Source organism: Anas acuta, chromosome Z (genome assembly GCF_963932015.1).
Source record: "Anas acuta chromosome Z, bAnaAcu1.1, whole genome shotgun sequence".
In the NCBI taxonomy this organism is placed as follows: domain Eukaryota; kingdom Metazoa; phylum Chordata; class Aves; order Anseriformes; family Anatidae; genus Anas; species Anas acuta.
The window spans coordinates 5,710,756-5,738,560 of NC_089017.1; the positions used below are offsets into that span (position 1 = coordinate 5,710,756).

The following is a 27,805-nucleotide window of genomic DNA, read 5'->3' on the forward strand; positions in this document are numbered from 1 at the left end:
AGCAGGAATATTGGGAGGCTGCTGAGGGTGAGGAGGGTCCCCAGGCAGCGATGAGGCCATGCGCATGTCCCAGTGGCCACGGGGAGGTCACACTGCCAGGGATGAGCAAACCCTGGTGTTTCGGCGCCAAGGCGATCCTCTGACGGGCTGAAGGAAGCCCTGTGGTTGAGTTATGCAATCGTGCTTTATGAGGCTTTCTCCCTGCAGAGTTTTTGCTGCTCACAACTGTTGGAAAGTGGACGAGGTGGAGCCTTGGGATCGGCTTGTAGGGCAGTTTCCCTGGGTGTAAGGAACCCCGACAGGCTTCGGCGTTACAGAGAAGCTGCTGGGAGATGGATCCCTTACCAAGCTCATCCTTTTTTAAGGCAATTTGATACGCCGGACCCTTTTACCCTCATGGTTTGAAGGTTTCTGCGCCAACAGGAGGTAGGTGAGGAGACCAGCGGTCATCTCCAGGGTCACGCAGGGTGCCCCATCCCTCCGTGCTCCTGCTGCCGTGGTCTTTCACAGCACGTTGTGCTGGGCATTTTATTTTTAAGGGCGCCGCTACACTCTCCCTATCTACAGGAAACAGAATTAAAAAAAAAAAAAAAAAAAAAGGAAGGATTTGGCAAGGCGCCAAGCCCAGTGACTGAAGTAAGAAGTAGGGAACTTAGAGTAAGTTTTAGTTACCGGGACTTTGCATGGCAGAGCGGGTCTGCTCCAGGTCCTGCGGGCTGGGAGGTGAGCCCACGATGCCCGGCAGCGTCTGGAAGCTTTTTCTTGCTTAGAGGAACGTCCTCGCCGCCACTATGAGCCGAGCTGCTGGTCCCGGGAGGGGACAGAGCTGCGTGTGAATGAGACCAGAGGAGCGTGTGCGAGTGCTATGGAGGGCAGCAACTTTGTTGGTGTGACTTTTGCAACAAGCCTTCAAGGGTAAGGTCGAGCGCTCCCCTTCGCCTCGCCCCTTCCCTCCGCCAGCTTTCGGGGGCAGAAAAACTTGCGCTTTTTGCCCCCCCCGCGGAGCTTCGCGAAGCTTGATCGGAGAGCTTTGGGCTGAGGTTTTTCACCCAGGCGATGGAGATCGGGGTGGAGCGAGCGGAGCCGTGCGGGGAAGCTGCTTTGTTCGGGAGGCTGCGGGGGGCGAGGGGCTGCCGCTGCCCCCAGCCCCTCTGCCCGGCTCCCAGCGTAACCCGAGCGCTGCGCCCAGCGGGCCAGAAAGCAGGTTTGGGGCTGCTCGGGTGTCAGCGTGAGGAGTGCTTTAATGAAGACAGATGGAGGATATTGGATCGTCGCTTTAAAACGTGGCAGATAACAGACCGAGGCTGCTTCCCGGCAATTACAGCTAATTGCGTTGGCGCGTTTGAGCGGAGGGGGTAGCAGCGCTCTGGTGTGCGTACAGTTTTTGTGGGTTTCTGTAGATGTAGCTGCAAACAGAACCCAAGTGTAGCCAGCTCACCTCATCCCAGACACCCCTTCAGGTATTTAATGAGCTGGGGAGTCTGCAGGGATACTTTCAAAGCCTGTGCAGTAAGAGACTAGATTTAAACCCAAGCCACTGTTTTTGTTGTGAACCCTGAGGGCAGGAGTGACCATTTTTAGTTTCTTAAACTTATTCGTGGTTGAATGCAGGCCAGTCCCATTTCAGTCCTAAAAGAGCGCTATTCTGGGATTAAAAACAAACATTTCAGTTGCCTGCTCTGCAAGTCGCCCTCGGCGTTTCCCACTGGCAGAGCAGGGAGCAGTGTGAGACCTGGTGCTCCCTGTTTTGTTTTTGTGGAGTTCAAACACGAGGGGATGTAAGGAGAGGTGTAGAAATACAAATGCTAGTGGGCATTGATGTTAAAAATGATTAGTGCTGATTATTTCTGAAAGCTGAAATTTTAGTGTTCCCTTTGGAAAGGGGAAAGCAAATGCATCATACTCTTTGGAACCAAAATTTGATCAATTTGGCTGAAAGGGTTAACACAGCAAGCCTTTAAAGGAGGCCCTTTACAAACATGGCTTTATGTGGCACATTATGAGGCCAGTCCATGCCAAGCGTGCCAGGCCTCTGCGTTGCTGTTGCCAGAGCATTAGCAAGCCTTGCACCAAACCTTGTGTCCCTCTCTGATACCCAGCAGTGAAGGTGACCTCTTGGTTTACTGCCTGATGCTGCGCACCCCCTTAGCAGGTGCACAACCCGGGCATGGAAAAAAAACAAAAACAAAAACAAAAAACAAACAAACAGGGATTTTGGGGACCTAATGCATTTTAAACCTTTTGTATTTTCCCAGTTGTACCTCCCAATCCAGTTTACAGTGATGTGCATTCAACACCTGGGGACTTGGATTTGGTTCATCTCATGGTGTTTAAGAGCACTGCTCCACCAAGACCACGTGGCAGCATGGGCAGTCTTGAACCCTGCCTGTCACCAAGCCATGTGCTTGGGATGTACCTTCTCAAATACTGAGGATTTTTTGTGTGATATTCAGTACTTTTGCATAAGAAAAAAAGATAATTTTAAGTCCTGTGGATATCTGTGATTGTTAGATCAGCTAAATACAGATAAAAGCAAACAATAACAAAAAACTTACAAACCATGCTCAAGTGCAAAACCTGACCTGACGTGGAAAATTGGTGAGTGAAGGTATGGCATGCATTCTAAATTTTTACCTGGATGGGACTATTTCAGTTATTTAGAATGTATACATACCACACTGTGCATGGTGGCAAAACTGACTAGAAAAATCTTGTTCTCCTGCCTACTTTCCCTGGACTTTGGGTACATTCTAGTATTAGTGTGCAATTTACTGCCCCTCAGATCTGCTAAAGCCACTGTTTGGGCAGGAATTTCAGCCTGTACTCAACCACACCCCTTGATCTGGATTAAAATAACCTTTCCCAAAATGACTGTATTTACCATGGATCGTTTCACAGAGTCTGGGAGCAAGGTGATGGGAACAGAAGCACCATGTATTTCGTAGTTCATATTATCATTGAATCTGATGTATTGTGTAGCCACACCCAGAGAAATGGGGCCAAGAAACCAGCCATATTTTCCATCTGCAACATCTGTTCTCCATTCATCACAGTTGTGCCATGTCTTTCCTTATTTTTCCACTCCTTGCCGTGGATGCAGGAGGTGCCTCCGTCCACCCCCAGACTGCATGCTCCAGCCTTTGTTCAGTTGGTAAATCCCCTTCAGAGATCCATGGTTTTGGATAAGACTGTGGTCCCTGCAAATCCCACATGTCCACCTGCCTCTTGTGCAGGAGGAGTGCTGCAGCTGCATTTGTGAGCCAAGTCTGGATTCTGGCTCTTGTCTCCCAGGCATTAAATAGGCTGAGCCTGATTTGCAAGAAAGCATCCCCTCCCTGCTCAAGCCCCATGCAAGTAGCTTCTCTCACCATGGATGTTAAAGTGTTCAAAGCCCCACAGCTGAGCTGTCAGCAGCCATAAAACAGGTGGATTGTCTTTGCAGAAGTGTAAGCCATAGCTAGTTGGTTTGCAGAGCACTGCAGGTACAAAAGCCTTCTGTAGTGGGAAGGGATAATTTACTTGTAGCTTATGAATGTCTACAAATCAGGAAGTGGGATTCAGAGTTTTAAATGTCCTTTTTTTTTTTTTTTTTTTTTTTTTTTTTTTCTATAGGCTTAGAAGTTCTAGGCTTTCTATAAGAAAAGCCTAGAAAAGGACTGCTATTTACATCAGAAGTCCTAGGCTTTCTATAGTTTGCTATAGAAACCCAGGGAAGTAATACGTGTCCTGCCAAGCAGAGGAGCTGGACCTGTGTGCTTAATAAAGACCTCTCTCAAATAATGTGGGCCCCGGTTCATCACTGAGCATGGGGTACCTGTAGTAAACAGAAGTGAAAGAAAATAATCAAATAGAAAATGGAGCAGCAAAAAAGCCAGCCAGGGCTGAGCCAGGGCTGACCCAGCCAGTGGAAGACAACTTGAGGAGATTTGAGGAGTTTGCATCTGAAAACAGCTTGTGCCAGGTAAAATGAAGGCGAGCAGAAAATTGTCTTTCTTCTGACTAAGGAAGGTTTTCATATACTTTATGGGTTTTTGGTTAACTCAGGAATAGGAGGCTGCGAAAGTGCCCCACCAAAATTTGAGAAGTACTTTGCGCCGCATAAAAATGAAACATAAGAGAGACGTCATTTTTCCAGAAAGCAAGAAGGAAAATTAAACCAAAGCAATGCACATGAGCAGTAAGAGTCTGAAGAGCAGTTGTTACAGTTTTGAAAGGGAAACTGAATGTCAAATTTGAAAAAACAGAGAGAGACATAAAGAAAAGTGAACAGGGATGTGAATTATGATTACAATTAGAACCTGGCAAAAAAAGAATTTTATATGTATATATATATATATATATATATATATATATATATAGCCTGGGGGAGATTGTTGATAGATACAGGTGGGACTAAAAGATAGGCAGAGCTAGGGTCAGGCGAGATAATCCATCTTGCTGCACGACTAGTGACAGCTAACACCACCGGGAGCAGGACCTGGAGCACCACCACAAGGGATAACACCACGGGCATTTGCTTGGGTTTGCTTTCACGCTTGCAGCAGCAGGCCAGTGACCTCTGGGACTGCCAACAGGCACCTGCAAGTGTTGAGGAGTGCTGGCTCAAAGCAGGCTGTTCGCAGACAGGCACGCTACAGCCCGTGTGTGGTTTGCTACCTGAAGGAGCATGGGGATTAGATGTGTGAGTCAGTAACAAAGAAGCAAAGTAAGATTATTTGTAATAGAATGAAAATAAAGGGTGCACCTTCACACAATAGGGGTGTGTCGTGCCCTCGGTGGCATTGCGTGTGTGCCCATTGTATACTGACACATTCTCAAGTGGCATTGTGGTTAGGGCAAGCCAGGAACTGAGTTTTGCACAGAGGATCAGGTCAGCTTGGGTTCATAACTCCTGGGCTTTAGCTAAACAAGCAGCTGTAATAAATCTGTGTGATGGAAACAACACAAGGGAAGTGTAATTGGTACAGATGGATAGAGCAAAATTACCACTGTGTTGGCCCTAAAAGACAAAGTTTCATGGGGATGGTGAGCCTGTAGGGATATTTGTGCTGTATCAATCTGTCCACGATGGTAACTTAAATTTCCTGCTGAGCAAAGATGTTCAATGAATGCAATCCTAACGAAATGCAACGAGAAACTGAAGGAATTAAAGATGCCCTTTGTGACAAATTAGTGTATTGTTGCAGTCTTGTTGTCACACTGAGGTCATGCCTGAAACTGGTGACTTAAAAATCACAGTAATTAACAAAACCCATGTGTCAGAGCTGAAGGAAGCTTCAGGTGTTGGTTTATGAGATGCAGACCTGATCTGAACTCCATCGGCTGTTTCGTGCTATTTCTGCTGCAAGAAGTCTGATAGCCTCTTTCTCTTCTCTGCTCCACCAAGTATATAAACATCCTTTTTTTTTTTTTCCTCTGCTGAAATTATATCCCTTGTCAATTGAGCACACAGTTGGGGGGGTTGGTACTTGCGGATAGTCTTTCTGTAATGCTTGGCAAATACAGCAAAGTCAGAGTTCAGCAGTGTACCTGTATCAAATACTCACAGCCAGACAACCTTTTGCAGCCTCATGGGAGGGCCATTGACCATCAGCTCTGCAGCTCACGGTGCTCTAGGAAGCCCCAGTTTGTGGGGTAGGAAGGGACCTTCAAGATCACCCAGTTGCACCCCTCCCTGACCAGGGCAGGGACACCTCCCACTAGATCAGGTTGTCCAAAGCCCCCTCCATAGAATCACAGACTGGTCTCATTTGCACAGAAATCACAGGCTGGAATATCTGCTCAGAGCACCAGCTGCAATGGCTGCAGGGTTTTCCTTAACATCCTTTCCGTCGCAGAACAGTGATATATCAGGAGTGCATTTAGGCAGTGGCATGGGCTGTGTTCACAACTGTGTGTTTCCAAAATATGGCATGTTATCTGCTATATTTTTCTCCTTAGACAGCCTTGCTCCAGCACAGATAGGATAGTATTTTAAATAAGTGCTGCTTTGAAATTAGGCAGAATTAGGTGGTGTGTTTTGTCTCTGATGGTGTGACGTATCTGCAAATCATTGGGAACTCTCTTTTCAGTGTTCTTTATCCAGAACTTTTTTTTTTTTTCCATGAAACATGAGCAGTATCAAAATTTTTCTTCATTGTGTCACCTAGAAAACTTGCTCCTTATAAATCACAATTCCCTCAAGTATCTCACCATGGCTCCTCTGTCCTGTTAAGCAATGATACAGCATTCATGCTGATTCAGGCATGCTAAGCAGCGCTGGTTTTTCCCATGCTCAGGGGTCTTTCATGTTGTTATCACCAACATAACCACTAAACTCCTCCAAACAGTCCGATACTTGGAACACCAACAGTTTCACTACCAACAGACTTTGATGTAATTTTTTGAAGGCTCAATTCCTCTGCCTGTGCCTTAAAGCATTCCTGGTGCCTGTTTGGGGGGCCAGAAGGCTTGCAGTGAGCAGGGGAGAAGTTTTGTTCAGAGCCATACAACCCAGTCCACCCCAAACATGAATGAGAGTGACCAGCCACAGACAGCAGCGTGAGCACCAGCAGATGTACAGGAAACCAGTGCTTCCCACTGCTTCCTCCTCCTCAGGGAGGCTGGTCTTGCTGGGTAGCCACCCAGTTCCTCTGCACCGAAGGTGCAAGCCCAGTGGGGGTATTTCTCCTTTTCATATAGGGCCAAAGGAGCAGGAACGTTCCTTTTAGACTCTCCATCCCTGGCCCTTTCTTTGTGCCATATCAGGAGATGAACAGATCAAAATGCCCAAGGTAAGGTAGCACATTGATGCAGTGCAACCTGCAGACCTGGGATGGTTTATCATTTAAAACACACCATAATTATGTGTATGAGTGTCATCGTGTTGTGCTGCGGAGATGGAAACCCACATTGACCAGCCTTCTCTTTTGTCTTGCAGAAATTCCATGGAGTTGGACTAAAATAAAGCTTGGGGATGTCTCTATTTGGATTAAAATTTGGAAAGAAGAAATTGAAAGGTGAGTGAAGTCTGGTAACACCATTGCCACTGGTGGAAACATAAGGAATGTAAATTCAAAACAAGTGCAAGCTCTTGTGAGCATGTTTGGGAGCATGCCCTACACCTACGGAGCAGGCAGAGGAAGGCACACTTTGTTTGCTTTTCCTGCATTTCATACTGCCTTGGGGAAGTGCTGCAGACCTTGTGCCAGTGAGCAGGAGGACAGCTGAAACAGAACAAGCTGCAAAGTTTGTATGCTCTGATGGTCTGGCTTTTGGTGCCCTTTCTAGGTAGATCTCCTGCAGCGGGTGTGGAGGAGCGATGCATAATGCTCTCCCAAGCAGTTTATAAAATAAGCTAGAATAAAGTTATGCAGTGGTCTGATGCAGTCTTTTGATGATGAAATGTGTTAATTGCAATGGCCCAGGTATTCCTTTTAATGAGGGGTAGGAAGAAGGGCAAAGCAGAGAGGTGCAGGCTGAGAGCAGCCCAGGACCACAGGGGGAACACCAACCCTGGGACAGAAACCAGAGCCCGTGCAACTCCCTCCCTGTGAGCTCCACTTGGCATCCCAAAACAGACCCTGAACCAAAGGGGTGTAGAGACTGGGAGCAGCTGCCTTGCACAGCACAGTCCTCACCAAGGTTTCCAGCAAAAAACTGTCTAGAGATGTGTGCTAGGAAGAAGCCCAGGAGGAGGGCTACGCATGTGTCCTTGCAGAGGGCCAAGCAGAGATTAGTGCCATACTCATATTTTGACATGAAAAAGATTTTTTTTCCCAGACTCTCTGAACTCAGAAGACTCAATGACATTTTCCCAAGGGTTTATTTTTGCAGCAGTGCTGCTGTTCGCCTTCCCTGGCACAGGGCAATCTGTGAGCCCTAGGGTTAGGATGGGGCCAACCATTTGCTGCTCTGATAGTCCTATAAGAGGAGGTGGTGACTGCCCCCAGGGAGGGATCTCTGCCAGATGTGAGGTCTTTCTCCTTCTTGGCTTTGGAGGTGAGGCAACACAGGCTTGTCTGTGAGCCTCTGTCCACCCAGGGCATCTGCACTTGCAGGGGGGTAGTTCTGATTATCAAAAAGATTATGTTGCTATATCAGGAAAAATCTGTGATTTTCTTGGCCTTGTGTTTGGGTTTTAGCACAGCAGTGTTCAGCCCATCTTCAACCAAGTGTCTAAGCGACTTATTTCTTCCTAGATATAAAAGAACATGTTTTATAGAGAAAGATCATTTATATTCACATTTTACCTGCTTTAGATCACCAGTTCAAAACCAATGAATTCAGACTGGAAGATGTTCAGAGGAGCATGAGGGAGACTGGGGTGATCAGGGAATGAGGAGCTTCCATAACAGGGAACTGAAAGAGTTCTTTCCTCCCTTTTAATTTTTAATCCTTTTGCCTTGCAGCCTCAAAAAATCAAGGGGCTATGATTGCTCTTTGAGAACGTTTCATTGTAGTTAATGCCATGGTTGAAGTGATATTTTAATGCAACCATTTAGTATAGGGAAACTTTGTCTTTGGAGGAGTTCTTAGTCCTCCTCTGGAGGAGTCTCAGGACAGAGCTGCCCGAGGAAAGGCCAATTTTCCATCCCCAAACCAAAGCCAGGTGCCAACCAACCTCATACCCCTAGCGTAGGTCTCTGGTGACTTTTGCAGGACGGAATGGATTACCTCAGGCGTCACCAGCTGAAATTCAGGGTTCCTCCCATGAGGAGCACTGATACTCTGCTGCTTCTGGAACAGGCTGCCCAGGGAGGTGGTGGAGTCACCATCCCTGGAAGTCTTCAAAAGACGTTTAGATGTAGAGCTTAGGGATATGGTTTAGTGGGGACTGTTAGTGTTAGGTCAGAGGTTGGACTCGATGATCTTGAGGTCTCTTCCAACCTAGAAATTCTGTGATTCTGTGATTCTTCTTGGCGAGACGTGGCTGTTTCCATGTACAAACAAAATTAGGAGAGCGTCTTCAGGAGAAGTCCAGTTTAACTAGGCAAGTTAACATGGTGTAAATTCCTTTCCTGGTGCACACCAAGCAGTGCTTCTCAACTTGAAGGCAAGAGCAGTCATTTCTGCAGCTTTCCCTCCATAAGCCCAGCCTAGGGGCACAGCGAGGGGGAGAGGAAGGGCATAAATCGAGACAGGGGTTTTGTAAAGCTGCACTGGGCTTTCCTTCTTGCTGCTGGGGACAGCCTGTTCTTCAGCACAGGTTCACCAGGTTTTGTGCACCAGGCTGTGGGCAGAGCTCAGCAGGGGCGAGCAGCTCCCTATGGAGAAGGCAGCCCAAGACTGGCTCCATGGACCTGAAGCTTGGCTGGCCTTTGGGATTCCCATTCAGCTCCAGTAGGAAACACCTCCCCACAGCAGGCGCTGAGTATGAAAAATATATTTATTTTGACTTAATTTCCCATTAGGAAAATAACTGTGAATTGTAAAACTTCCCAAAGTTCGTTTCAGAGCTGTATTTATTTTTATGAATTTACATCACTTCCTATCAACTGTGCGTCGCTGTTATTAACAGCATGTGCAATTGTGTCAAGCTGTGGTGTTACCAGCATGTCTAGGAGATACTATTTTCTAGTAAAGGATATAATATGTGCCAGCCAGTCACTGGTAGACTACTTTTTCAAAATAAAAATAAATGACTAATTCATCTGCTTTATTTGGCATGCTGATATTGGTCAAATTATTTCGAACTAGTATTACAAAAGAAAAAATAAATCAAATTAAGATATATATATATCCATAATTAAAGCTTTTCAAAATGAAGAAGACAGAATTCCCACTGCAGAAATATTTTAAAGTGGTTATTTATCCTTCTGAAGTAGGCTGAAAACAAGTGTGAAATAATGCAGATGCTTCTTGAGAAATAATCTGTTGCAAGGCATTCCTGAGAGCTGGTGAGCCCCAGCCCTTGCCCAGAGCCAAGGCAGGTGGGTGAGACATTGCAGGGAGGGACGAACCAGAGCTGGTATTATCACAGGAGAAGGAGGAAGGGAGAGGCAAGGCAGCCTCTGTCCCATCCCAGAAAAAAAAAATAAAAATAAAAAAGAAGAGGGAGAACTTTCTGGTATAAGGTTATCCAGCACCTCTTCCAGGCCTGTGTCCCAGAAGTCCTGTTTGGCCACAAGTGTGGTACATCCTGGGCAAACCAAAGCATCTTTTTGGAGCCTTTTCTTCTTGTTTTCTCTCTCCTTATGGTGATAATATCAAATACTGTTTCTACAAAGGCCAGGATCTAATCTTGAACTTTAGCATCACATTAAACATTTTCTGGACTTGAAGCAGAAATAATTCCTGTTCACCCTCAAAAATTTTTACTTTCAGACCTTGCATCTGCCATGTGAAAATAGAGACATCTCAGCACATCTCTTAAGAGAGCCCTATGTTAGCAATGCCAGTAAAAAATTCATCTTGCATTAATACCTGGTCCAGGATCATATGAAATATTTTACCTGTACTGGCAAAACTGTATGGCGTTCCCTTGGTGCTAGCAGCAGGCTGAACTCTGTACCAGGCACAGAAACACAGTCCATGAACACAAAAGCATGTTTCTTGCATTTAATTTCCTCAGGAGGAGGGAGGATTCTAGTTCTTCTGAGGCAAAAAGATACGATAAAGAAGATCTTAATTTAATAATGGAGGAGAAGGCAGGAGGGAATAGGCTAAATCTGTTTATGGTGGTGTATCTGAATGGTCTTGCCTCAGGATTTTTAAATTAAATCCCTCACACTCAGTACAAGCTAGTCCATTTCAGAGATGAAAATGCATGGGATTGCCAGCATATATCATCTCCAGCCAGAGGGGCTCTGCAGAGGAAGGGACATCTGCACTTCAAAAACACACGTTTTTACAACACCGAGTCCCAGAGAACCCCTCCTTTGAGTCAATAATAAAAAATACCTTTGTTTGCCGTGCAGCTGGGCTTGTGCCTGCTCTGGGCAGGGCTGGGCTGTAATCCTCACTTTTCCCATTTCCGTCCCACCTGGTCTCACCTCTCCTCCAGCCACACGCATACTGGCTGCACTGTGGCTGACTCTGGCTGCATTTCCAGCCAGGGATGGGCTTTGGTTTTGTGCCACCAGGTAGCTCAGAGCATCGGGTTGACTTTCAGGTGATGAGGGTTCAGTTTTTCCCTGTGTCCCAGGCCAGCTGAATGAGTTAGATATTGCAGGCTGTGGGGCTCAGACCCCTCACCTCACTCTTCCCTTCGCCCATGTCCTCCCTGATCACTACTAAAACACTGGGCTGGATGAGTAAAGATTGCTGGCTTTGTTTTTGTGTAGAGCTCACTCAGTGCGGCTCTGATCCCAGCGAGGCACGGCTGTGTTGTGAATTTGAGATTGTATTATATATACTGTACAAAATAAGCTTGCTGTCTTTAACCTAGCTGTGGGGTCTCTGCCCTGGTACAGCGCCTGCAAATTTGGAACTTTGCTGCGTGCGTCCTTTCTCAAAAAGGAGCAATTATTGCTTCAAGGTGAAAGGAGAATTTGGCTAATAGCTTGCCTAGTAACCTCTCTGGGAGCAGCAATTTTATTTACCTAGTACTAATGTAATGATTTGCCCTCTCCCGTGGAGTTGTTTTTTAATGGCCACTGTTCTTTTATTTTATTTTATTTTTTTTGAGGGGGAGGACAGAGATGTCAAGGAACCATGTCAGGTTTTAGTTAATTGTTCATGAGGAGTAACAGTCCAGCAAAGACCAGAAATAAGGGCTAGGGATGCTCTGCCTGTAAGAGACAGGTCATCTCCTGGGTGCTGCATGCCAGGTGGCACTTGTGCCATCACTGAGAGGTGACACTGAAAGCTGGATCACACAGGGAAAAATGAGGTGCCCCACAGTAAAGGCCACAACAGTATAGGGGAGGGGAGATACGGTGGAAGCATAACAGCTTAGCAGTACTGCTGCTTCTGCAGCTTGGCACTGGTGAGGTTAACAGCTTTGCTAAAAGCCCCTCTGCAAGGCACGCCGAGGGCAAGAGCCCAGCTCCAGGATGCCAGTCTGTGCAGCTGATCCAGCACAGTGTTCTTGCTTTTGAAGCCACTTGTTTAAAGGGTGGAGCAGAGATTTTTTATTTATTTATTTTTTTACAGAGTTTATGTTGTTTCAGCTCTGTTGTCAGGCTCGGTTACCCCGGCACTCCCCTAGCTGGGCTCTGTTTGTTTCATGCATGAGATATCAGTCCCTAGTTTGTATATGACTTGGCAAAACCAGGCAGATCTTAACCTCCTGCTCCTCGGAGCCACAAGACCTGATCTCTACAAACCCTTTCCAATGGCCTGTTTAAAGCATTGCTCTTGGCACATGCTCCTTAACATAAACCAGCAGAAAATTTCCAGACTCTCTGACCAGATCTTGAATCTAACCTTTTGCAGGACTTTTCCGTGCAACAGGCTGAAACGGAGGAGGCTGGTGGGCTGGCCAGTTACATTTATAGATGATTTTTGGCATGGGTTTAATGTTATTAAATCCAGATGTTATTCTGTGGTTTAGATCCTAAATCTGTCTGCCTGAGAAAACAGCCACTTTCCCAGTGACTTGGTCTCAGTGGTTAGACCAAGAACTGGGCACGAAGCCATACTTATGTATACTGAGTTTCCACTGATGAATAATTTAAAATAGTTTTCGGTGGCAGTGAAATGATAACTTGGAGCACAAATCCCATTCCTCCTTTCCAGTGATTTGTGACTGCATTTTGCAGAAGCAGAAAGTTTAATACAAGTTGCTCAGAGATAAGATTTAAAAAAAAAAAGTTTCAAGAAATGAAAAACTTCTCTTCTGATAGCTTTTCCGTTTTCCCCTCCCTTTTTCCTCAATGCTTCTAGAATTAACAGCACATGATAAGACATGCGTGCTTGCACCTACAGCCAAAATACTCTGAGCTGCAGTTTCCAGGAATAGCTGGGGCAATTACAGAGTTTCTCTACCTTTTTATTTCCAATGATCATGCAAGAGACTTCATTTCTGCCTGGACAGTTTCAGAAGAATAAGAGAAACTGGTGGTTTAGGAGATAGCAGCAGGGCCTCTCTGTTGGCACAAAATAAAACCACCGAGGCAGTGTTGTCCTGTGCCTGTGGTCAGTGGTGGTTCTCCTTCAGGGCAGATACAGGGGAGTAATTTCTGCTCGCTGGTGTTGTCAGACAAGGCACCCTTTGCAATTTGTTCTTGCTTTAGCAAAGGTGTTGGCTGTTATCCAGGAAAGGAAGATAAAAATCTTGCTGATAGCAGCTGGCCTTCTATCTTAGCCTTTAGGGACACTGCCTCTCAGAGCTATGGTCTCCAGAAAGTCAGGGGTCCTGGTACTCAAGGTGGATGTGCTATCACCAGCCAGAGGACTTCCAGTCATTTGAAGTAGGCTTATGGCTATCCAATACCTTCAGAAGTGGGTTGGTCTCTGAAAACCTGCCCTGAGGCACTGTCCTACCAGGAGAGCAGTGCCCTGAGCAAGTTTCATGTGCTGTTGTGTTTCCCAATCCCACTGCTTGGTATTTCTGTGCCATCCCTGAGCTGCTGGCAGCTGTCTGTCTGGCACAGAATCCATTCCTCTTGGGGAGGGCATCAATCACCTTGGTGAGAAGCCAGGCTACTTTCTGGGAGCACCCAAAATCCATCTTCCCAGTCTCTCCCCTGGCTGTACGGAGGGGACTGCCCTGCCTACAAAGAAGAGGTGGTCATTGGGAACAGAAGAGCCTCTCAGAAGTTTCTGGGGGACCCTGAGGCTCCGCCACATGCCATTGCTTGTGTCCTAGGATGGGAGTAAATACCCACAGGGCTCCAGCATAGAGGAGCAGTTCTGGATGTCTTTGTGCCTCTGTCCATCATGGGTTTCTGTAGATCTGTCTGGGGCAACACCTGGGCAGACCTGGTTTTAACAAGTACCTTTATCTGTCATCTGCGTTGATAACAGCAGTTACTCTCAAGTAAATTCCTGAAAGGGGGCATAATATAATAAGCGAAGCCATGCCAGCATGGACCACTGGAGTTTTGCTTTCCTCTGGAACTCTGGACAGGTTACTCTGATCTCCCTGCATCTTGTTTTTCCTGTTGTAGAAGCAGAGAAATGTGTCCGAGGAAAGCAGTTCAAGATTAAGCATCTTCAGGATCTCAAATGAAGCCTCTGTGTTGATCTGAATCACCCAGTTGGGACATATGGGAGATGTTTCAAAAATGCTTGACACAGCTAGATGCTCCTGAAGAAAAGGAAAAGCACATTTACGTGCTAACCTAGTAAAGAGGCCTTAAATTAGTAATTAGAGGGCTTGATGAAAACAGCCCATAGGCAGAGACAAACGCTGGTGATCCGTAAAAGGGCTTAAAAATTAGGGAAATGGTGTTATTTATAGGGTTACTGGAGGGAAAGGAGGAAGGATAGCAGCAGTTCAATGCCCTGAATAGCTTAGGCACTTGCTAATGCAGGACTGAATAAACAGGAAGAACTAGATGTCTTAATACATCATTTAATAGGTATAATAGACACGTGCTGGAACTCATGAGGCTGGAATATTAATAGAAAAGAATAAAGCTTATTCTGGAAGGGTAACAGAGGTGGCAGGGGAAGAGATGTTTTCCATCTATGTTCATGTGCTCTGAGATCCAGTGTGGAGAAAGAGATGAGCAAATCACAGATCTCTGAGTAATGGTATGCACGGGTAAGGAACGCAGGCATAGCACACCAAGAAGGGCAGTCCTTGTGAGAAGTTAGGCTAATTTTCTGAAAGATAGGGCATGGTGGTAAACAAGGAATTACAATTATGCAGACTCAGAGCTGGGAAGGAGCAGAGGGGAACACAACATGTTTGGCTTGCTTGGGGGGTGAACTGGCCTGACCTTTTGGTGCAGAGGTGGAAAATTTTTTGGAGGTAGGGAGGAAGTTGTTCCAGAACTGATTCCCTTCAACAGGGAGGAGCTGACTGGGCATGTGAGAGCAGAAGGCGGTGTGAATGGGAATGATGCTAAAATGATGGCATGATGCTTGGGCAAAAGTGACAAGAGCAAAGCAGTCTTTAGGAATGGAGTTATTGGTAGATATGAAGAACTAGTCACTCATATCTCATGGGAAGGAAATCTGGGATGGGGGAGAATTAAAGTCATTTCCTTGGATATTTGGTATTACGGTCAGAAGTTTAAGCTATCATGTTTCAGAGAGGCTCAGGAGGGTGAATGAAGTGGTGGAATCACAAGCTGTTCAGTCACCTCAGACAGAAGCAGGATGCCTCTAGAAGGAGCACAGCAGGTTGTTTTATCCAGCACAAACTCTTGTGGCAAAGGCACAAAGTGAGAAAGAGTTAGCGAGGATGTAAAGGACAATACAATTTGTTCTGCAAAGATTGGTTTCTCTGGGTTTCAGTAACCCTTCTAGCAGGTGGAAGATCAAAGAAGATTTATGTCTGCTATACAGTGAAAAAAAAAAATCAGAAAATCACGCTAAGAAATCTGATACATATATTTTTTCTTTTATCAGGCATCTCACACATTAGTTGCCATCAACAGAGGAGAAAGGGAGAGCTTTGGGGCTGGAACAGAGAAAGAATGGGTCGGCTGAGTAAGGCAGAAACTGGCCTGGAGCACTGCTGCCTTAGGGAGTTTGTGGAGCACAGACAGGCAAGGTTCATAAGACTGGGAAAAGAGCAAGCATAGCACCTACCTTGAAACAAAGGAAGAAGAAAAGCTGAGTGATTACAGATATATAGGCCTCACTTCTTGGGTAAAGGTTGAAAGAGTCAAACAAACCACTTCAAAGCAACTAGAAGTGTGTGGGGGAAGAGATAATTAACAGCCAGCAGTCCAGAAAAACTACATCAAACCCAAATTAATTCTGTGTTAGCGGTAGCCCGAGGGCTAGTGAAAAAGCCTTGGATAGCTGTTATGTGTCCTGGCTGTCACTTTAGCGCTTTTACAAGTAAACTGGAGAGAGATGGCCAAGATAAAATCACTGTAGAGTGAGTGCCAAACCTTATTGTTATTATTATTATTATTTTCAGACACTGAGAGTAGTTATCAATGACTGGTAATCAAACTCGAGTGTCATCATAGATGTATCCCAGATCTGGTATTCAGTATTATATTTTCCGTCTTGTCTGGCAGAATAAAGCACACACTTAGTAAATCTGCATATGGTACCACCCTGGCAGGAACTACAAGCACACCGAAAGATAGGATTAGAATTGACTAACTGAAGACATAGTCTGAAAAAAATTGGATGCAATTCAATAAGGACAAATGAAAGTTTTGTATTGCCTGATGAGGCATCAGCTCTGCCAGAAAGGATCTGCCAAAATGGATTTTATCCTGGCACACTGTCATCCAAGTGCTGGTGGTGCAAAAGGATATTATTTTAAATTACTTCTAGGAGATTTTCCATTTAAATATTTGTTGTCACTAAGATAGTTGGAGTGTTCCTTGTACTCCTGTCAGCTTTGGTAAGCCCCAGCTGCAAACTAAGGCTCTTTTTGGGTGCTGAGCTTCCAGAATGAGGTGAAAAAGCTGGGAAGCCAACTGGGGAGCATCAAGAATGATGCCACTTCTGAGAGATCAACATGTTAAGAAGTGACTAAAGAAATGAATTGCCTTTTCTTCCAAAGAGTAAACTACAGCAAGGCTTAGCAGCCTTCACTGCATAACGAAGTCATCTGGGCTCTGTGTCCTTGGCAAGTAGTACAAGGAAATGACGGGAAGCAGAAAGAGCACCTTTGATCATCACAGGACAAGATACAATTTGTTTAAATCGAAATAATGAGTTTTACGTTAGTGGGAAAAAAACTTTCCCCCTGGGAAGGACACTTCAGTCCTGGCAGTCAAAACAATAGCCATCACTGCAGTGTTTTAGGGCATTTACTGAGAGTGACAGCCACGACCATCCCTTGAGGTAGAGGGTAGATTTGGTGACCCCTTGAAACCCCTTCCAGTATATTTTTATTTCAGGATAGCTGTGGTGGGATGATGCTAGGATGTGCATTTGTACTGGGGGAAGGGCACCAACAGTAGGCTCATGGCAACAGCTCCAGAGGCTTCAAGGGGAGGAGATGAAGCAGGGCTTCATCTCATCTCATTCATATTGATCAGCACTGGTTGAATGGTGATTCCTGCCCAAGAGAAGGTGAACAACTTGTTAAACCACTGCTTTATCAGTGCCACCAGCATCTTCATTTCCCTGACATGGGACATTCAGCACAGAGTACAGATTCCCATTGACATTACCTTTCAGCAGCTCTGCTTGATTTTTCTGATTGGTGCCTGTATTGATTCTGCCTACCTTCAAACACATCTGATTTGTTTCTTCTTCTTTGCAGAGGAAGAGAGACACCTTCAAGCAAACAAACGGGATTTTAACCTGCAGTTTGAATATGCTGTAAGTAACCAGCATATGTTGCTCTGTGCAGATGCAGTGACAGATGCTGCTGCATCTGTTTCGTGTCTTCTCACTACAAGGCGCTCTCCCTTCGTGTTCGTTTCGATGTTTCAAGGACATGACATGAGTGAATTCTGGCTGTGACTCCACAAGCAATGGGTTTAAGCCTACGTTTAGGGAAGAGGATTAATTCCCTGGGCTTACCAGAAAGACTTGGGCAAAGATTTTTGCTGTGCCCTGTGGTGAGATGGGGGGGTAGATGTGCCAGGGAGCACGTCAGAAAGATGGTTCATTGCTGAGTCACCCACAGGCAGCTCTGTCTTTGGAGTCAGCCCTGAGAATGGGCAGTCAAAGGAGGCCTAATGCTGGAGGAGCACAATGCAGTGGCTTTCTACGCTTCCAGAAAATCGTTTGTGAGCCAAGTGTTTGCAGGATCAGGCTCCAAGGTCTTTCAATAACGGAACCTGGGGGGAGATTTCTGTTGGAAATGTGGCTTCATTTAAAGTAAAACATGAAAGGAAATGTGTCAGTTCCTCGGCTCTCACAGCAAAATCCTCTCTGTCAGGAAGGTTTTGAGTCTGGCCTTCCTGGCTTCGTGCCAGCTTTTATTTCCAGCTCCTTAGCAGCCTTATTGGGTTACCGTTGTGCCACGAAATCTGTGCCTCCAAGAAGCACCATGGCATGGACTGGCTGTCACCCAGGTCTGCCAGGCTCTGGTTTACTCAGCTTGATTTCCAGAGCGGGCCATTTGATGTCCCTTTGTGCAGAGGAGGGCTGGCCCAGCCGGTAGACCTGTACTGCCTGGCTGCAGGGTCACCTCCTTGGTTGGGCAATCAACACATTTGCAGCTGCCAACTGATACTGAAATGAATTTTGTGAATTTTTGTCCTCTGCATATCTGAATTCCAGAGGTGAAATTCATCCTTCAGCTTTACTCAGGATCTCCTTTGAACTGTGTTTTGTTTTAGGAACATTATGGATGTTTGCTTGGTAATTTCGTAACTGGAAACCCTTGACATTTCAGAATAGTGTGATTTTTTGTGAGATAGAAATTTTGACTTGCCACAGGTTTAACTTAAAATCTCTAATGTAGCTGATTTGTTGCAACATGAACTGGATGCTCTTCAGTAATCACCTCTCATCCATGAACTACACAGGTTAGAGAGTTCCTAGGCACAGAGCTGCTGCATGTATCCCAAACATGAAATGTGTTGTGCTTAGTATATGTAAAGGACTATGCAGCACAAATGCCTTATCAAGCCTGGTGATTTGGGACTGGGAAAGTGCATTTGATTTGCATAGAACCTGCTGTTTCAGTACTGGGGTAGGCATTGCCTCTGTGTGTGGATTTTGGATCTTTCATGGGATGATTGGAATGTGGACTATGGGAAGCAGTGGGGCAGGGAAGCAAGAGGGAGACGTACAATGAGGTCAGGGCAGAGAGAGCAAGCAACTCTTCTGGTGCTGAGTCAATTTTTGTGAAAAGCCATTCATAAAGCTAACTGCATGCCACTGCTTCCCAGCTGATTGCTTACATGCCCAAGGGTTTGCAAATAACCAAAATCAAGGTGAGGACTGTGAGAGCTCTGGAGAGTTTCCATAAGAGTCTATTAATTAGGTGTGAAAGCAGAGGCAGCCAAAAAGCCAGCTCAATATAATCTGTTAAACCTTGGCTGCGAGTTTCAGTAATCCTACCCCTCATTTTAGTCAGCTCATGATTTCTTGAGTCTGGTATAGACTGAGGCTTAAAAATTTTAGAAAACTGTCCAGAAAGAGCCAAATCCTGAGTAGGTAGGTGAGTGGGTCATGAGGTACAAAAATGCTTTACGGTGATGCAAGCACTGCCAATACTGTACAGGGCTGAACATCATGTCCTGGGCTGCTTATTTCCAATAAGTCTTGACAAAAGTTCCACTTACTAAAATCACATTGCCATGGTGCATGACGGTTACTAACCATGCTCATAAATTCATTTAGGTCCTGTGGTTACATCTGGAAATGCCCAAAAGAGAGAGAAGCTCCCATTGCTTTGGCATATGCATTGTACTCTAGCAGTGCTGTAGTCCATCAGAAGAGCCAAATCCGGGCCCCTTCCAGATTCAGATTTCTGTGATTGCTGTGGGGTCACACTGATGAGCACTAGTTTCTGGTTCAGCAGGAAGGACCAAGACCATCCGGACTCCAGACCCTGCCCTGGGGCGCTCAGGTCCAGCAGATGTTAGGTTCAATTGGCTGTCAGCATGCTGGCATTTCGTGCATGGAGCAATTTCCGTCTCCTGCAGCTGAGGTCCTCCCTCCTCAAGATGTGTTCGCGCTTGTATATGTTTAATCTGACCCGTGTATACACAAACCACAGAAGTGTTTGTGCTCTCCTTGTTTCGTGGTGGTGCTCAGCTTTTCGGGCCAGGAGAATCTGCACAAGTGGGCAGGATGATCAGAGGGGCCAGGAGGAGAAGAGCAGTCCTCCAGCTGTCAGTCCCACGGTGAGGACAGTTAGCCCTTGTCCTTGTGCCCAGGAGCCTTGTCTTCTCTCAAGACAGAAGGGAGGATGTGCTGAGTTATTGCACTTGAATATAAGGGATATTGGGCAGAAACTAGAAGGAAACAGAAATACAACAAACCTCAGAAAGTGTTTTATACAGTGAAAGCCACAGGGATGGGGTTTATTTTACATGGTAACTTAAGGCCATGTAAGCCATAAAACCTATAGAACAGGTTCTTGTAACAAAGCTAGGTGAGGCAGTAAATGTTTCTTCAGGGTGAGGCAGCTGCTGAGAAAGGTCAGCGCAGAGAAGAAAGGGAAATGCAAACAGAGGTGTAGTGTATTGCTGTGCTGCTGCAGCCAGGCTGTATGTCACAGCTGGCACACAGGTTTGGGCCTTTCACTAAAAAGAGAGTTTCTTTTGTGTAGGCATGGATCAAAGGTACAGAGCTGCTTTGTCTCCTCGGTGAGAACAGGGAAGTGGGCATGTGCAGCTGGAGGAGGTGTGCTGGCCCCGAGTCAGTTGTGGTTATCTTCCCTGCATGGTGCAAAGTCTACGGGTTATCTGTGAAGGAAGAAATGGGGAGAAAAAAAAAAATTAGGAAAAAAAAATCTACTGTGTATGGAGGGTGACATCAGCTCTGGAGGCTGGGTCTCCTGATGTGAAGCAAGACTCCTGAATACTCTCAAACCAGCTCTGCAGGAATGCGATGCACTGCGGAAAGCAGCACTTGCCAATTCATGCAAGGGCACGTCCAGATCACACATGGACCTGCAGGAGGATCCAGAGGGCAGCTTTGCTCCCTCAGTTCATCGAAAAACAACACAACCTGGTGATGCCCCTTATGCGCCTTCTGATGAGTTTTGCTGTGGTTAAGGGCAGCAGCTTCTAGCAGTGGCTCTGGTCGTACTTGGGTAGGTCAGGATTTATTTGCACTTGGTGTGAAGACTGAAGCTGAAACTTGAGCTCTCAGACTGATGCAGCCCCATTCTTGGCTTTATCCTGCACGGCAAGAACACAGTAGCTTAAAAAAATAAACCAAACTTTAGAACAAAGTGCTGTGCAGTTAACTGGAAGGGCTGAGTGTGAAGGTACGAACTGCCCACCAGTTCACAAAATTAGTTTGGAATGAGTCAGAATCGAAGCGTGAACAAGTGACATGGAAAGGCACTTAGTGCGGCACAGAAATGGACTCAATATGGGTCTGCAAAATTGAAAAGTCAAGTCTTAATCCTGTATTTATTCACACCTCAGGCAGACAGATCCTTCCGGGCTTCTGTAGGAGATTTGCCTGCATAATGACCAAAATGAAGTGAAAAGCAGGGTGCCAGGTGTGTTCCAGTGAGATTTAAATGGATTTATCACGATTCCTGTCTGAGATGATTCAGCCTGGCTGCACTGTCCCCAGCACCACCGCCGTGGGGAACACATCAGCACAGACCCACCGCAGTGGGCCAGCCCTGCACCTCTCTGTCCATGGAAATTCTGGAGAGCAAAATCTCTTCTGAAGGGTTTTAATGTTTGCTTTGATTCCAACTCCCTTTTATTTCTTCGCTTTCACATTGGAATTCAGCACAGCTGCACTGGGACGTCATGAAGGGCTGCGAAAACAACTTTGAAATTGGCTTGCAGACAATAGGAGAGGAAATGCAGGACCCATGAGTCAATGACAAGTTTCATCTTGGTTCAGGATCTAGGGTCAAACCAGCATCCTTTCTGCAGGGCCAGCAGCGAGGGGGCTGCTTGCACTCTTTTTGTTTCCCCTGGTCACCTAATGAATTCTCCAGTGAAATAGGGGGGATGTATATAACTTCCTATGGCCAATACACATTACCCTGGGCTGGAGGGGCAGCTGGGTTATTTCTTTGAAATTTCATGGGAGAGGAAGGAGCTGGGGCAGTGGGCTCAGACTGCTCCACCCTCTGTGCTTGCATGCTTCAGTCTGAGAAGGATGCCCAGAGGGTTATCCGCAGAGACCTTGCTGGTATGTGGTCAGGAAGGCAGCAACGTCTGCCTCTGATCCCATCCTGAACCTGAAAATGTTTCCCACCTTTGTCATGCCTGAGGTTGAAGTAACCAGTCAAGGTTAAGTAATGATCCATTTTAGGTTGATTTTAGGAAGCCCAGTCAGGAGCAGTGGGAGACGATCCAGAGACAGGGCTGACAACAAGACCACACCGTAAGTCCAAGGTTCCTCTGGGAGGCAGGGCTCAATAGGTTTGGCAAGCCACGCCACCTCTTTCTGCCCCCATGCATACTCACCGCAGTGCGACTGACTAACAGCTCTGTATCAGGGTGGCTGCAGGCAGAAGGAAGGAAAACTCAGCCCAGTGAGTGCATTTTCCTAGAGATCTTCCTGGAATACTGAATGTGTGATTGGATACTGGAACTCTATTATTAGTTGCAAGATGCAAAGGCGGGTCAAGGGTTTGCACATGTAAGAAATTTCCAAAGCTGTTAAAAAAGAATAATTAAAAAAAAAAAAGAGTAGAAGCGGTGTGGGTTGGATATGAATCTTTCAATTTCTGGTGTTAGGCCAATCCTTTTCTTCCAAGAGTCAGGATGAGATCTTTTCAGGCACCAGGTAACCCCATTGCCTTCCAGTGGGCCTTTCTCAGTCATGTTGAGCTGGGGCTGCTGCCCACTTTGGGGAATGAGGAAATGAACTTACTAGGCTTAAAACAGATCTCATATGGCTATCCAGTACTGCCTATGAAAACAAAGCCTCAGTAGCACCAAGTGTTGTGTTCCACCGGTTTATTAAACAAGTCCTTGGGCACATTCACAGTACTATGTCATGTTTCTGCATATGGCAGCTGTGTGCTTCCAAACTGCCCTGCTGCAGGTGGACAGCATGCCGCTGAATCGCCCTCCTGCCATCTCCTTGCAAGGCTTTATCTGAGCACCTGGGAAGGCCGTTTGTGTTTCTCAGCTGCTTCGTCGGTCTGTATACGCTGTGCTACACGGGTGCCAGCGAATTACCAGGTGTTGTGGCACACCTTCCTGATGAACAGCCAAGTTTTCTCTAAGATTTGCTTTGGGCCGTGTTGTCCAGCTGCTAGGAACTCATATAGGACTGAGTTAGGGGGACAAACTCAGATGGATAATGCCCTGCCATACCCTGCTTTTTCTGGGCATCCCCCTTTAGCCGCTGCAATACGACCACAAATCCGCAGTGTCTCTTATTTCAAGGAGATGACTTCGTGTTTGCTCTGCGAACACAGGTAGGAGCCATCTGCCAAGCGCTTGCCCGCAGCCTGACGTCAGAGGCAGGCATCTGAAAACACCCCCGAAGTAACAGCTCATCCGCCAGATCTGGACTCGTGTAACCGTGGTGCTATGAGCACTATTCTTAGGGACAGCGTTGCGGTGGAGTCGCACCTCCAGGAGGTGCAAACGTAGCCCCTGAAAAGAGCAGATCAGATTAATCCCTCGCCCACAGGTCGGTGCTGCTCTCATGTCATGCTTCACGTCCTGAGAGCCTGGGGCTGGGTAACCAGGGTCATGCTGGTCCTTGGGGACACAGGTCCATGGCTGTCGGAGGTAAACCACGAAGTCTAGGGCAGAACGAGGGACTTTGTGCTGGGCCCATGAAGCTGCTGGTCTTGGATGTTTGATTTTTGCGATTCTGCCGGGGAATGAGGAGTTCCTGAAAGGCCTCTTCATAGTTAAATGTCGCTTCAAAGGTTTCAGTTTTCATAGTTAAATGTCACTTCAAAGGCTTCAGCTCTATCCTTGGATGGGAATGCAGAGCCTTCAGCTGGAAAGGCTGATGCTTCTCCTAGTTTGTTTCTACCATCTCATACTTAAATCCCCTTAGCCCCTGAAGGCCATGAACAAGTTAGTTGTTGAACTAGAAATCTTTATAATGATTATGGGGAATTCTTCTAGTGTTGGGTTTTATTTATAGATTTTGGAATAGTGAGCAGCTCCGCTGTGATATTACCTGTCCTCATCCTGAGGTTCACAGTGTCCCAAAGTCCCCCAAACTGCACATGACAAACATTATCACTATCTTCAACTGATGTGGAGAAAACACTGGATGTTCAGATCTGTGTAGTTAAGCATGTGGAAGCTGTTATGTTTGGGGATTTTAACATGCCTAATGGCAATAGGAAACAAATTGACTGTCTCTGGTTCATTCGGTGGTTTTCTTGACGTAATTAATGGACAGAAATAGAAGGCAGGAATTGAAATAAACCACTCCCATTCTTTTCCTACCCACCTCTGTGATTTTTTCAGGCAAAGTCCTTTAAACTTTGTGTTTACAGATGAGTTTTTCCCATGTATATGACCCTCTGAAATCTGGTGACGCATGAAGGTCAAGTTCCCTGTCCGTACTTTTTCCTGTAGCAACTGTCTTCTCTTTTTTTAAGTAAGTGGCAGGGATTATTATTATTATTTTTTTTTGGTAGGGTTATTGGACATCTTTAGATCCAGATTTTGTTAAATATAATCTGCCAGACGCTGTTGGGCACAGACTTGTCAACAGAGGCATTTAATTTTCTGAATTTTGTGTTTGCAGGGGATGCTGCTATTCTGCTGCTTCTGTCTTAGCAGTGTCCATAGAGCCTGCATGCAGTACATATCCCGTGCTGAGGAATTCTGAAATTAACCAAATTTAACAAGGTGTCATGGTATTTAGATCACAGGTGGAGTTAGCCACACCCAGCAATGGCTACATGGTGCCAGGAGACAGGCAATATTTTTTCATATGAGGATCACTGATAATCATCTCTTCTTGCCTCCGACTGGAGGATTTGGCTAGCTCTTCCATGAAGGGCGTTTCCACCTCTGCTCTTTTAGAGGATTATTCATTGGCTTGTATTAAAGAATAAAACACGAAGTTGGTGCCAAAGAGTGTTGCTGTACTTTGTGTCTGGATGTAGCCAGAAATCTAATAACTGCGTAGAATTGAATTGCTTCCCCCTTACACTCTTGATGGTGATGATGATAAATAACTGGTTTAACAGTGGAAACATGCTGATATGAGTCAGTTTAGAAGTAGAGGTCCTAGATTAATGTATGTATTAATGTCACCATTATAGCTGCCAGTATTGTTGCTGTTTGCTCTTCAGTGGAACCAGCAAATCTACTCCTGGATGAACATGCACTGTGCAATATAAACCTCCTTGGGTGCTGTCATGCTAGGTTTTCTTGGAGGGGGTTAATAGGCTTTTTTCTAAAGAGCTTTTCTGAGATAAATTTTAGATATGCTAGCAACAGATGGCATACATGCTTCCAGGACTAACCCTGGATGAGTGAGTAATAAACTTCATATAAAAGGAAAACACAGCACACCTCAATACCAAGGGGAGGAAAGTGTCTGCCATTTCCCTACAGTGCTGGGAAAAATAGTTGTCAAAATTCCTGTCAAGCTGAGGAACAAACCTGTGGGTCACATCCACTTGCCCAGGTGTGTGTAGTTCTTTCTGTCCTTGGTGTTGAGACCCTGGGCTCATGCCGTGCCTCTCTCTATGCTCAGTGTGTCCCTTCGTACTTTGTTGTGCCCTCGGGAGCTTGTATTTGATACTCCAACAGAGTGTTAGGCTTGAAAAGAGTAAACCTCTGGGTTGATGCTGGGCACACAGCCCAGGATCTCACATTGCTACCACAGCCCTGAGCACCGCTACGGTGCAGGACTGTGGAAATAGCACTTGCTGCTACCATGCTGCTGAGAGGTGTGGAGAGGTGTTGCTGGTGTGTTGGGCATCTCCAAAGAGCACTACAAAGCACGGGCAGACCTGTGCTAAAACCTCGAGGAATTTGGGACAGCCCTAGCTGGTGAGCTTAGTGCAATGGATTGAGCCATGGTGGCAAGAAAGAGACCAGAGAGCTCTGATCTTTAGGGAAGAAAATACCCCGTGCTGTAATACTGAGCTCATATCTTTGTTTTGAAGCTGACAGACGGGGGACCAGCCATTGCTTGTGGGTGGAGGGGCTGTCTGTAATTAGAAAAAGAAACTGGAAATAGGGAACAAAGCTGCAGCTTGCTTAGTGAAATGGTGATTTCCTGCATTAGTGGCTGCTTGCACAACACCACGTTCAAGTGATCCCTATGGAATAGAAACCAGTGACCTCGCCAGGCTGCTGAATCAGCCAGGCTCTCCCCCTGACAGACCTATAGCTCCAGAAACTGCTGCTGTGAAGTCTCAGGACAAGTTATAGATAAGTGGCCTTGCATGTCTTTTCTAACTCTGTTTTGTAGATTCTACCAACAAAATGTCTGGCTTGTGCTCCAGTTATTTTTTTTTTTCAATTCTGTTTGTGCGTCTTGTAAGTGGAAAGAATAATAAAAGGACAACATGTCTCTGAGTGACTACACCTACCTGCATCCACCTGCGACTGCACTGGCATAAGCTGAGCATCATGTTTTCATCAATTCCGTGAGGAATTCTCTGTTTACCCAGACTCGGCATGACTGTATGGGGAAAAGGAAATGATTTTTGAGCTGCTGCTGAAAACAATGCTATTGCTAAATATAAGCAAGTAAAAACACAGTTGAAATGGGTTGTGCTGTAATTTCGTTTCCTGTTTTACCAATCCTATTTATTTGCCTTTTTTTTTTTTTTTTTTCCTACAGAACAATTCAATTAAAACATCGAAATACAACTTCTTCACTTTCCTGCCTCTCAACCTGTTTGAACAGTTCCAGCGAATAGCCAACGCTTACTTTCTTTTCTTGCTGATTTTGCAGGTATGGACTCACTGTGCTGTGCTCTTTCTAACAGATTGCGTTGTCTGTTATCAAAGCCTGGCTATGTGTTGATAGTTGTAATAAAGTGCAAGCTATTTCCCTGTTACGAATTATCATCTTAGCAAAACCTTAAAATAGATAGAAAGTAGAGGAGAAAAAAAAGCAATTTCCTCTCTAACTTTTGGATGAGGGTTTGAAATAAATGAAGAAAAATATTAATTGCACTTTTCAGCAAATAGTATAAATTTTTCATGCCCTGCCCTCTTACTCCTTTGTGTCTAAACCCGAGTGCTCCTGCCTGTCCTTGGATTTACATTGCTTATTCCTTTGTTAGTATAAAAGGTTTAAAGGCAAAGTTTTATACTGCGTTGGCTGCCTCAAAGGAAACAGCATGAAGAAGGACAAATTTGTAACCTGTACAGTTTCCCTGGGAAGGAGGGAGTTAACATCAGGAAGGCTGAGGGTTGTAGCTCGTTTGCATAAAGCTGAATATTGCTGCTCCCTGCCCAGCAGGGTGAGGAGGGAGCCTAACATGGATCATACCAGACAGTGGCAGCACCACCGAACCCTGTGGCTCCTAGTGGCATCAAGCTGCACTTTGCTCATAGCTGATGATGATGCTGTTACCGTATTTGAAAGCTGGACACACCAGAGAAATTGGTATCAGGAGTTCTGCCCCTTTGCCCTTTGCTAGAATATGGAAAAATGCTGTGTGGTCTGTCATTGCTGAGTCATACTGGAATACACGTTATCCAAAATAAATAAATTAATAAATACACAAACAACTGGTACAATTTTGATTGTGTCAGTAATTGTATTTTAAATCTGATCATTTCAGTGCACAGGATTTTTCAAAAATGCCTTTTTCAAATGATCTTTTACAGTCTCTCAACTCAAGACCACCTAGGCATAATTTCACTCAGCCTGTACCAAATTATATATAATCTTCTGTGCTTATTTACAGGGAGTGAATTTGGGAAATTTCAGCCCACATATATTTTCCAAGAAACCAGCTTATAGTAGAAGTGCCTTTTCAGCTAAGCTGACAGCACTGTTCCTGTGTTGTTGCACTGCACTCTAGCTGTTTGTCTATCAAATTTACAGTATTTCAAGCTATTTGCCTTAAATTATTCAGCTGTGTTTTTTGCTGAGCCACCTCGGAGTGACTGTTTATAAAAGCATAGTGCTTTTTCTGCTGCCTTCATCCAATTATGCTAAAGAGGGCAACAATTAGTCTTTTACCTCTCCCCATGCCCCCATTTAATTTTTTTTGCCTCTTCTGCTGGCTCACTCC

At 45.6% G+C, this 27,805-nt stretch overlaps 1 protein-coding gene across 3 annotated transcripts in view; it reads left to right on the top strand.

Annotated features, from left to right (window-relative positions):
- The window catches only part of LOC137848549 (phospholipid-transporting ATPase ID-like), a 79,582-nt gene that overhangs the window by 11,190 nt on the left and 40,587 nt on the right, over positions 1-27,805 (top strand). Inside the window, exons 1-4 of one of the 3 annotated variants that reach the window (XM_068667743.1) lie at positions 208-426; positions 6,920-6,998; positions 17,273-17,331; positions 26,398-26,511. In XM_068667743.1, the coding sequence (XP_068523844.1) occupies positions 6,956-6,998; positions 17,273-17,331; positions 26,398-26,511 (216 nt within the window). In that variant the 5' untranslated portion in view covers positions 208-426; positions 6,920-6,955. Of the gene's footprint in view, positions 1-207; positions 427-622; positions 916-6,919; positions 6,999-17,272; positions 17,332-26,397; positions 26,512-27,805 lie in introns of those variants that run through there. The other 2 variants (XM_068667744.1, XM_068667741.1) reach the window with 2 other exon arrangements.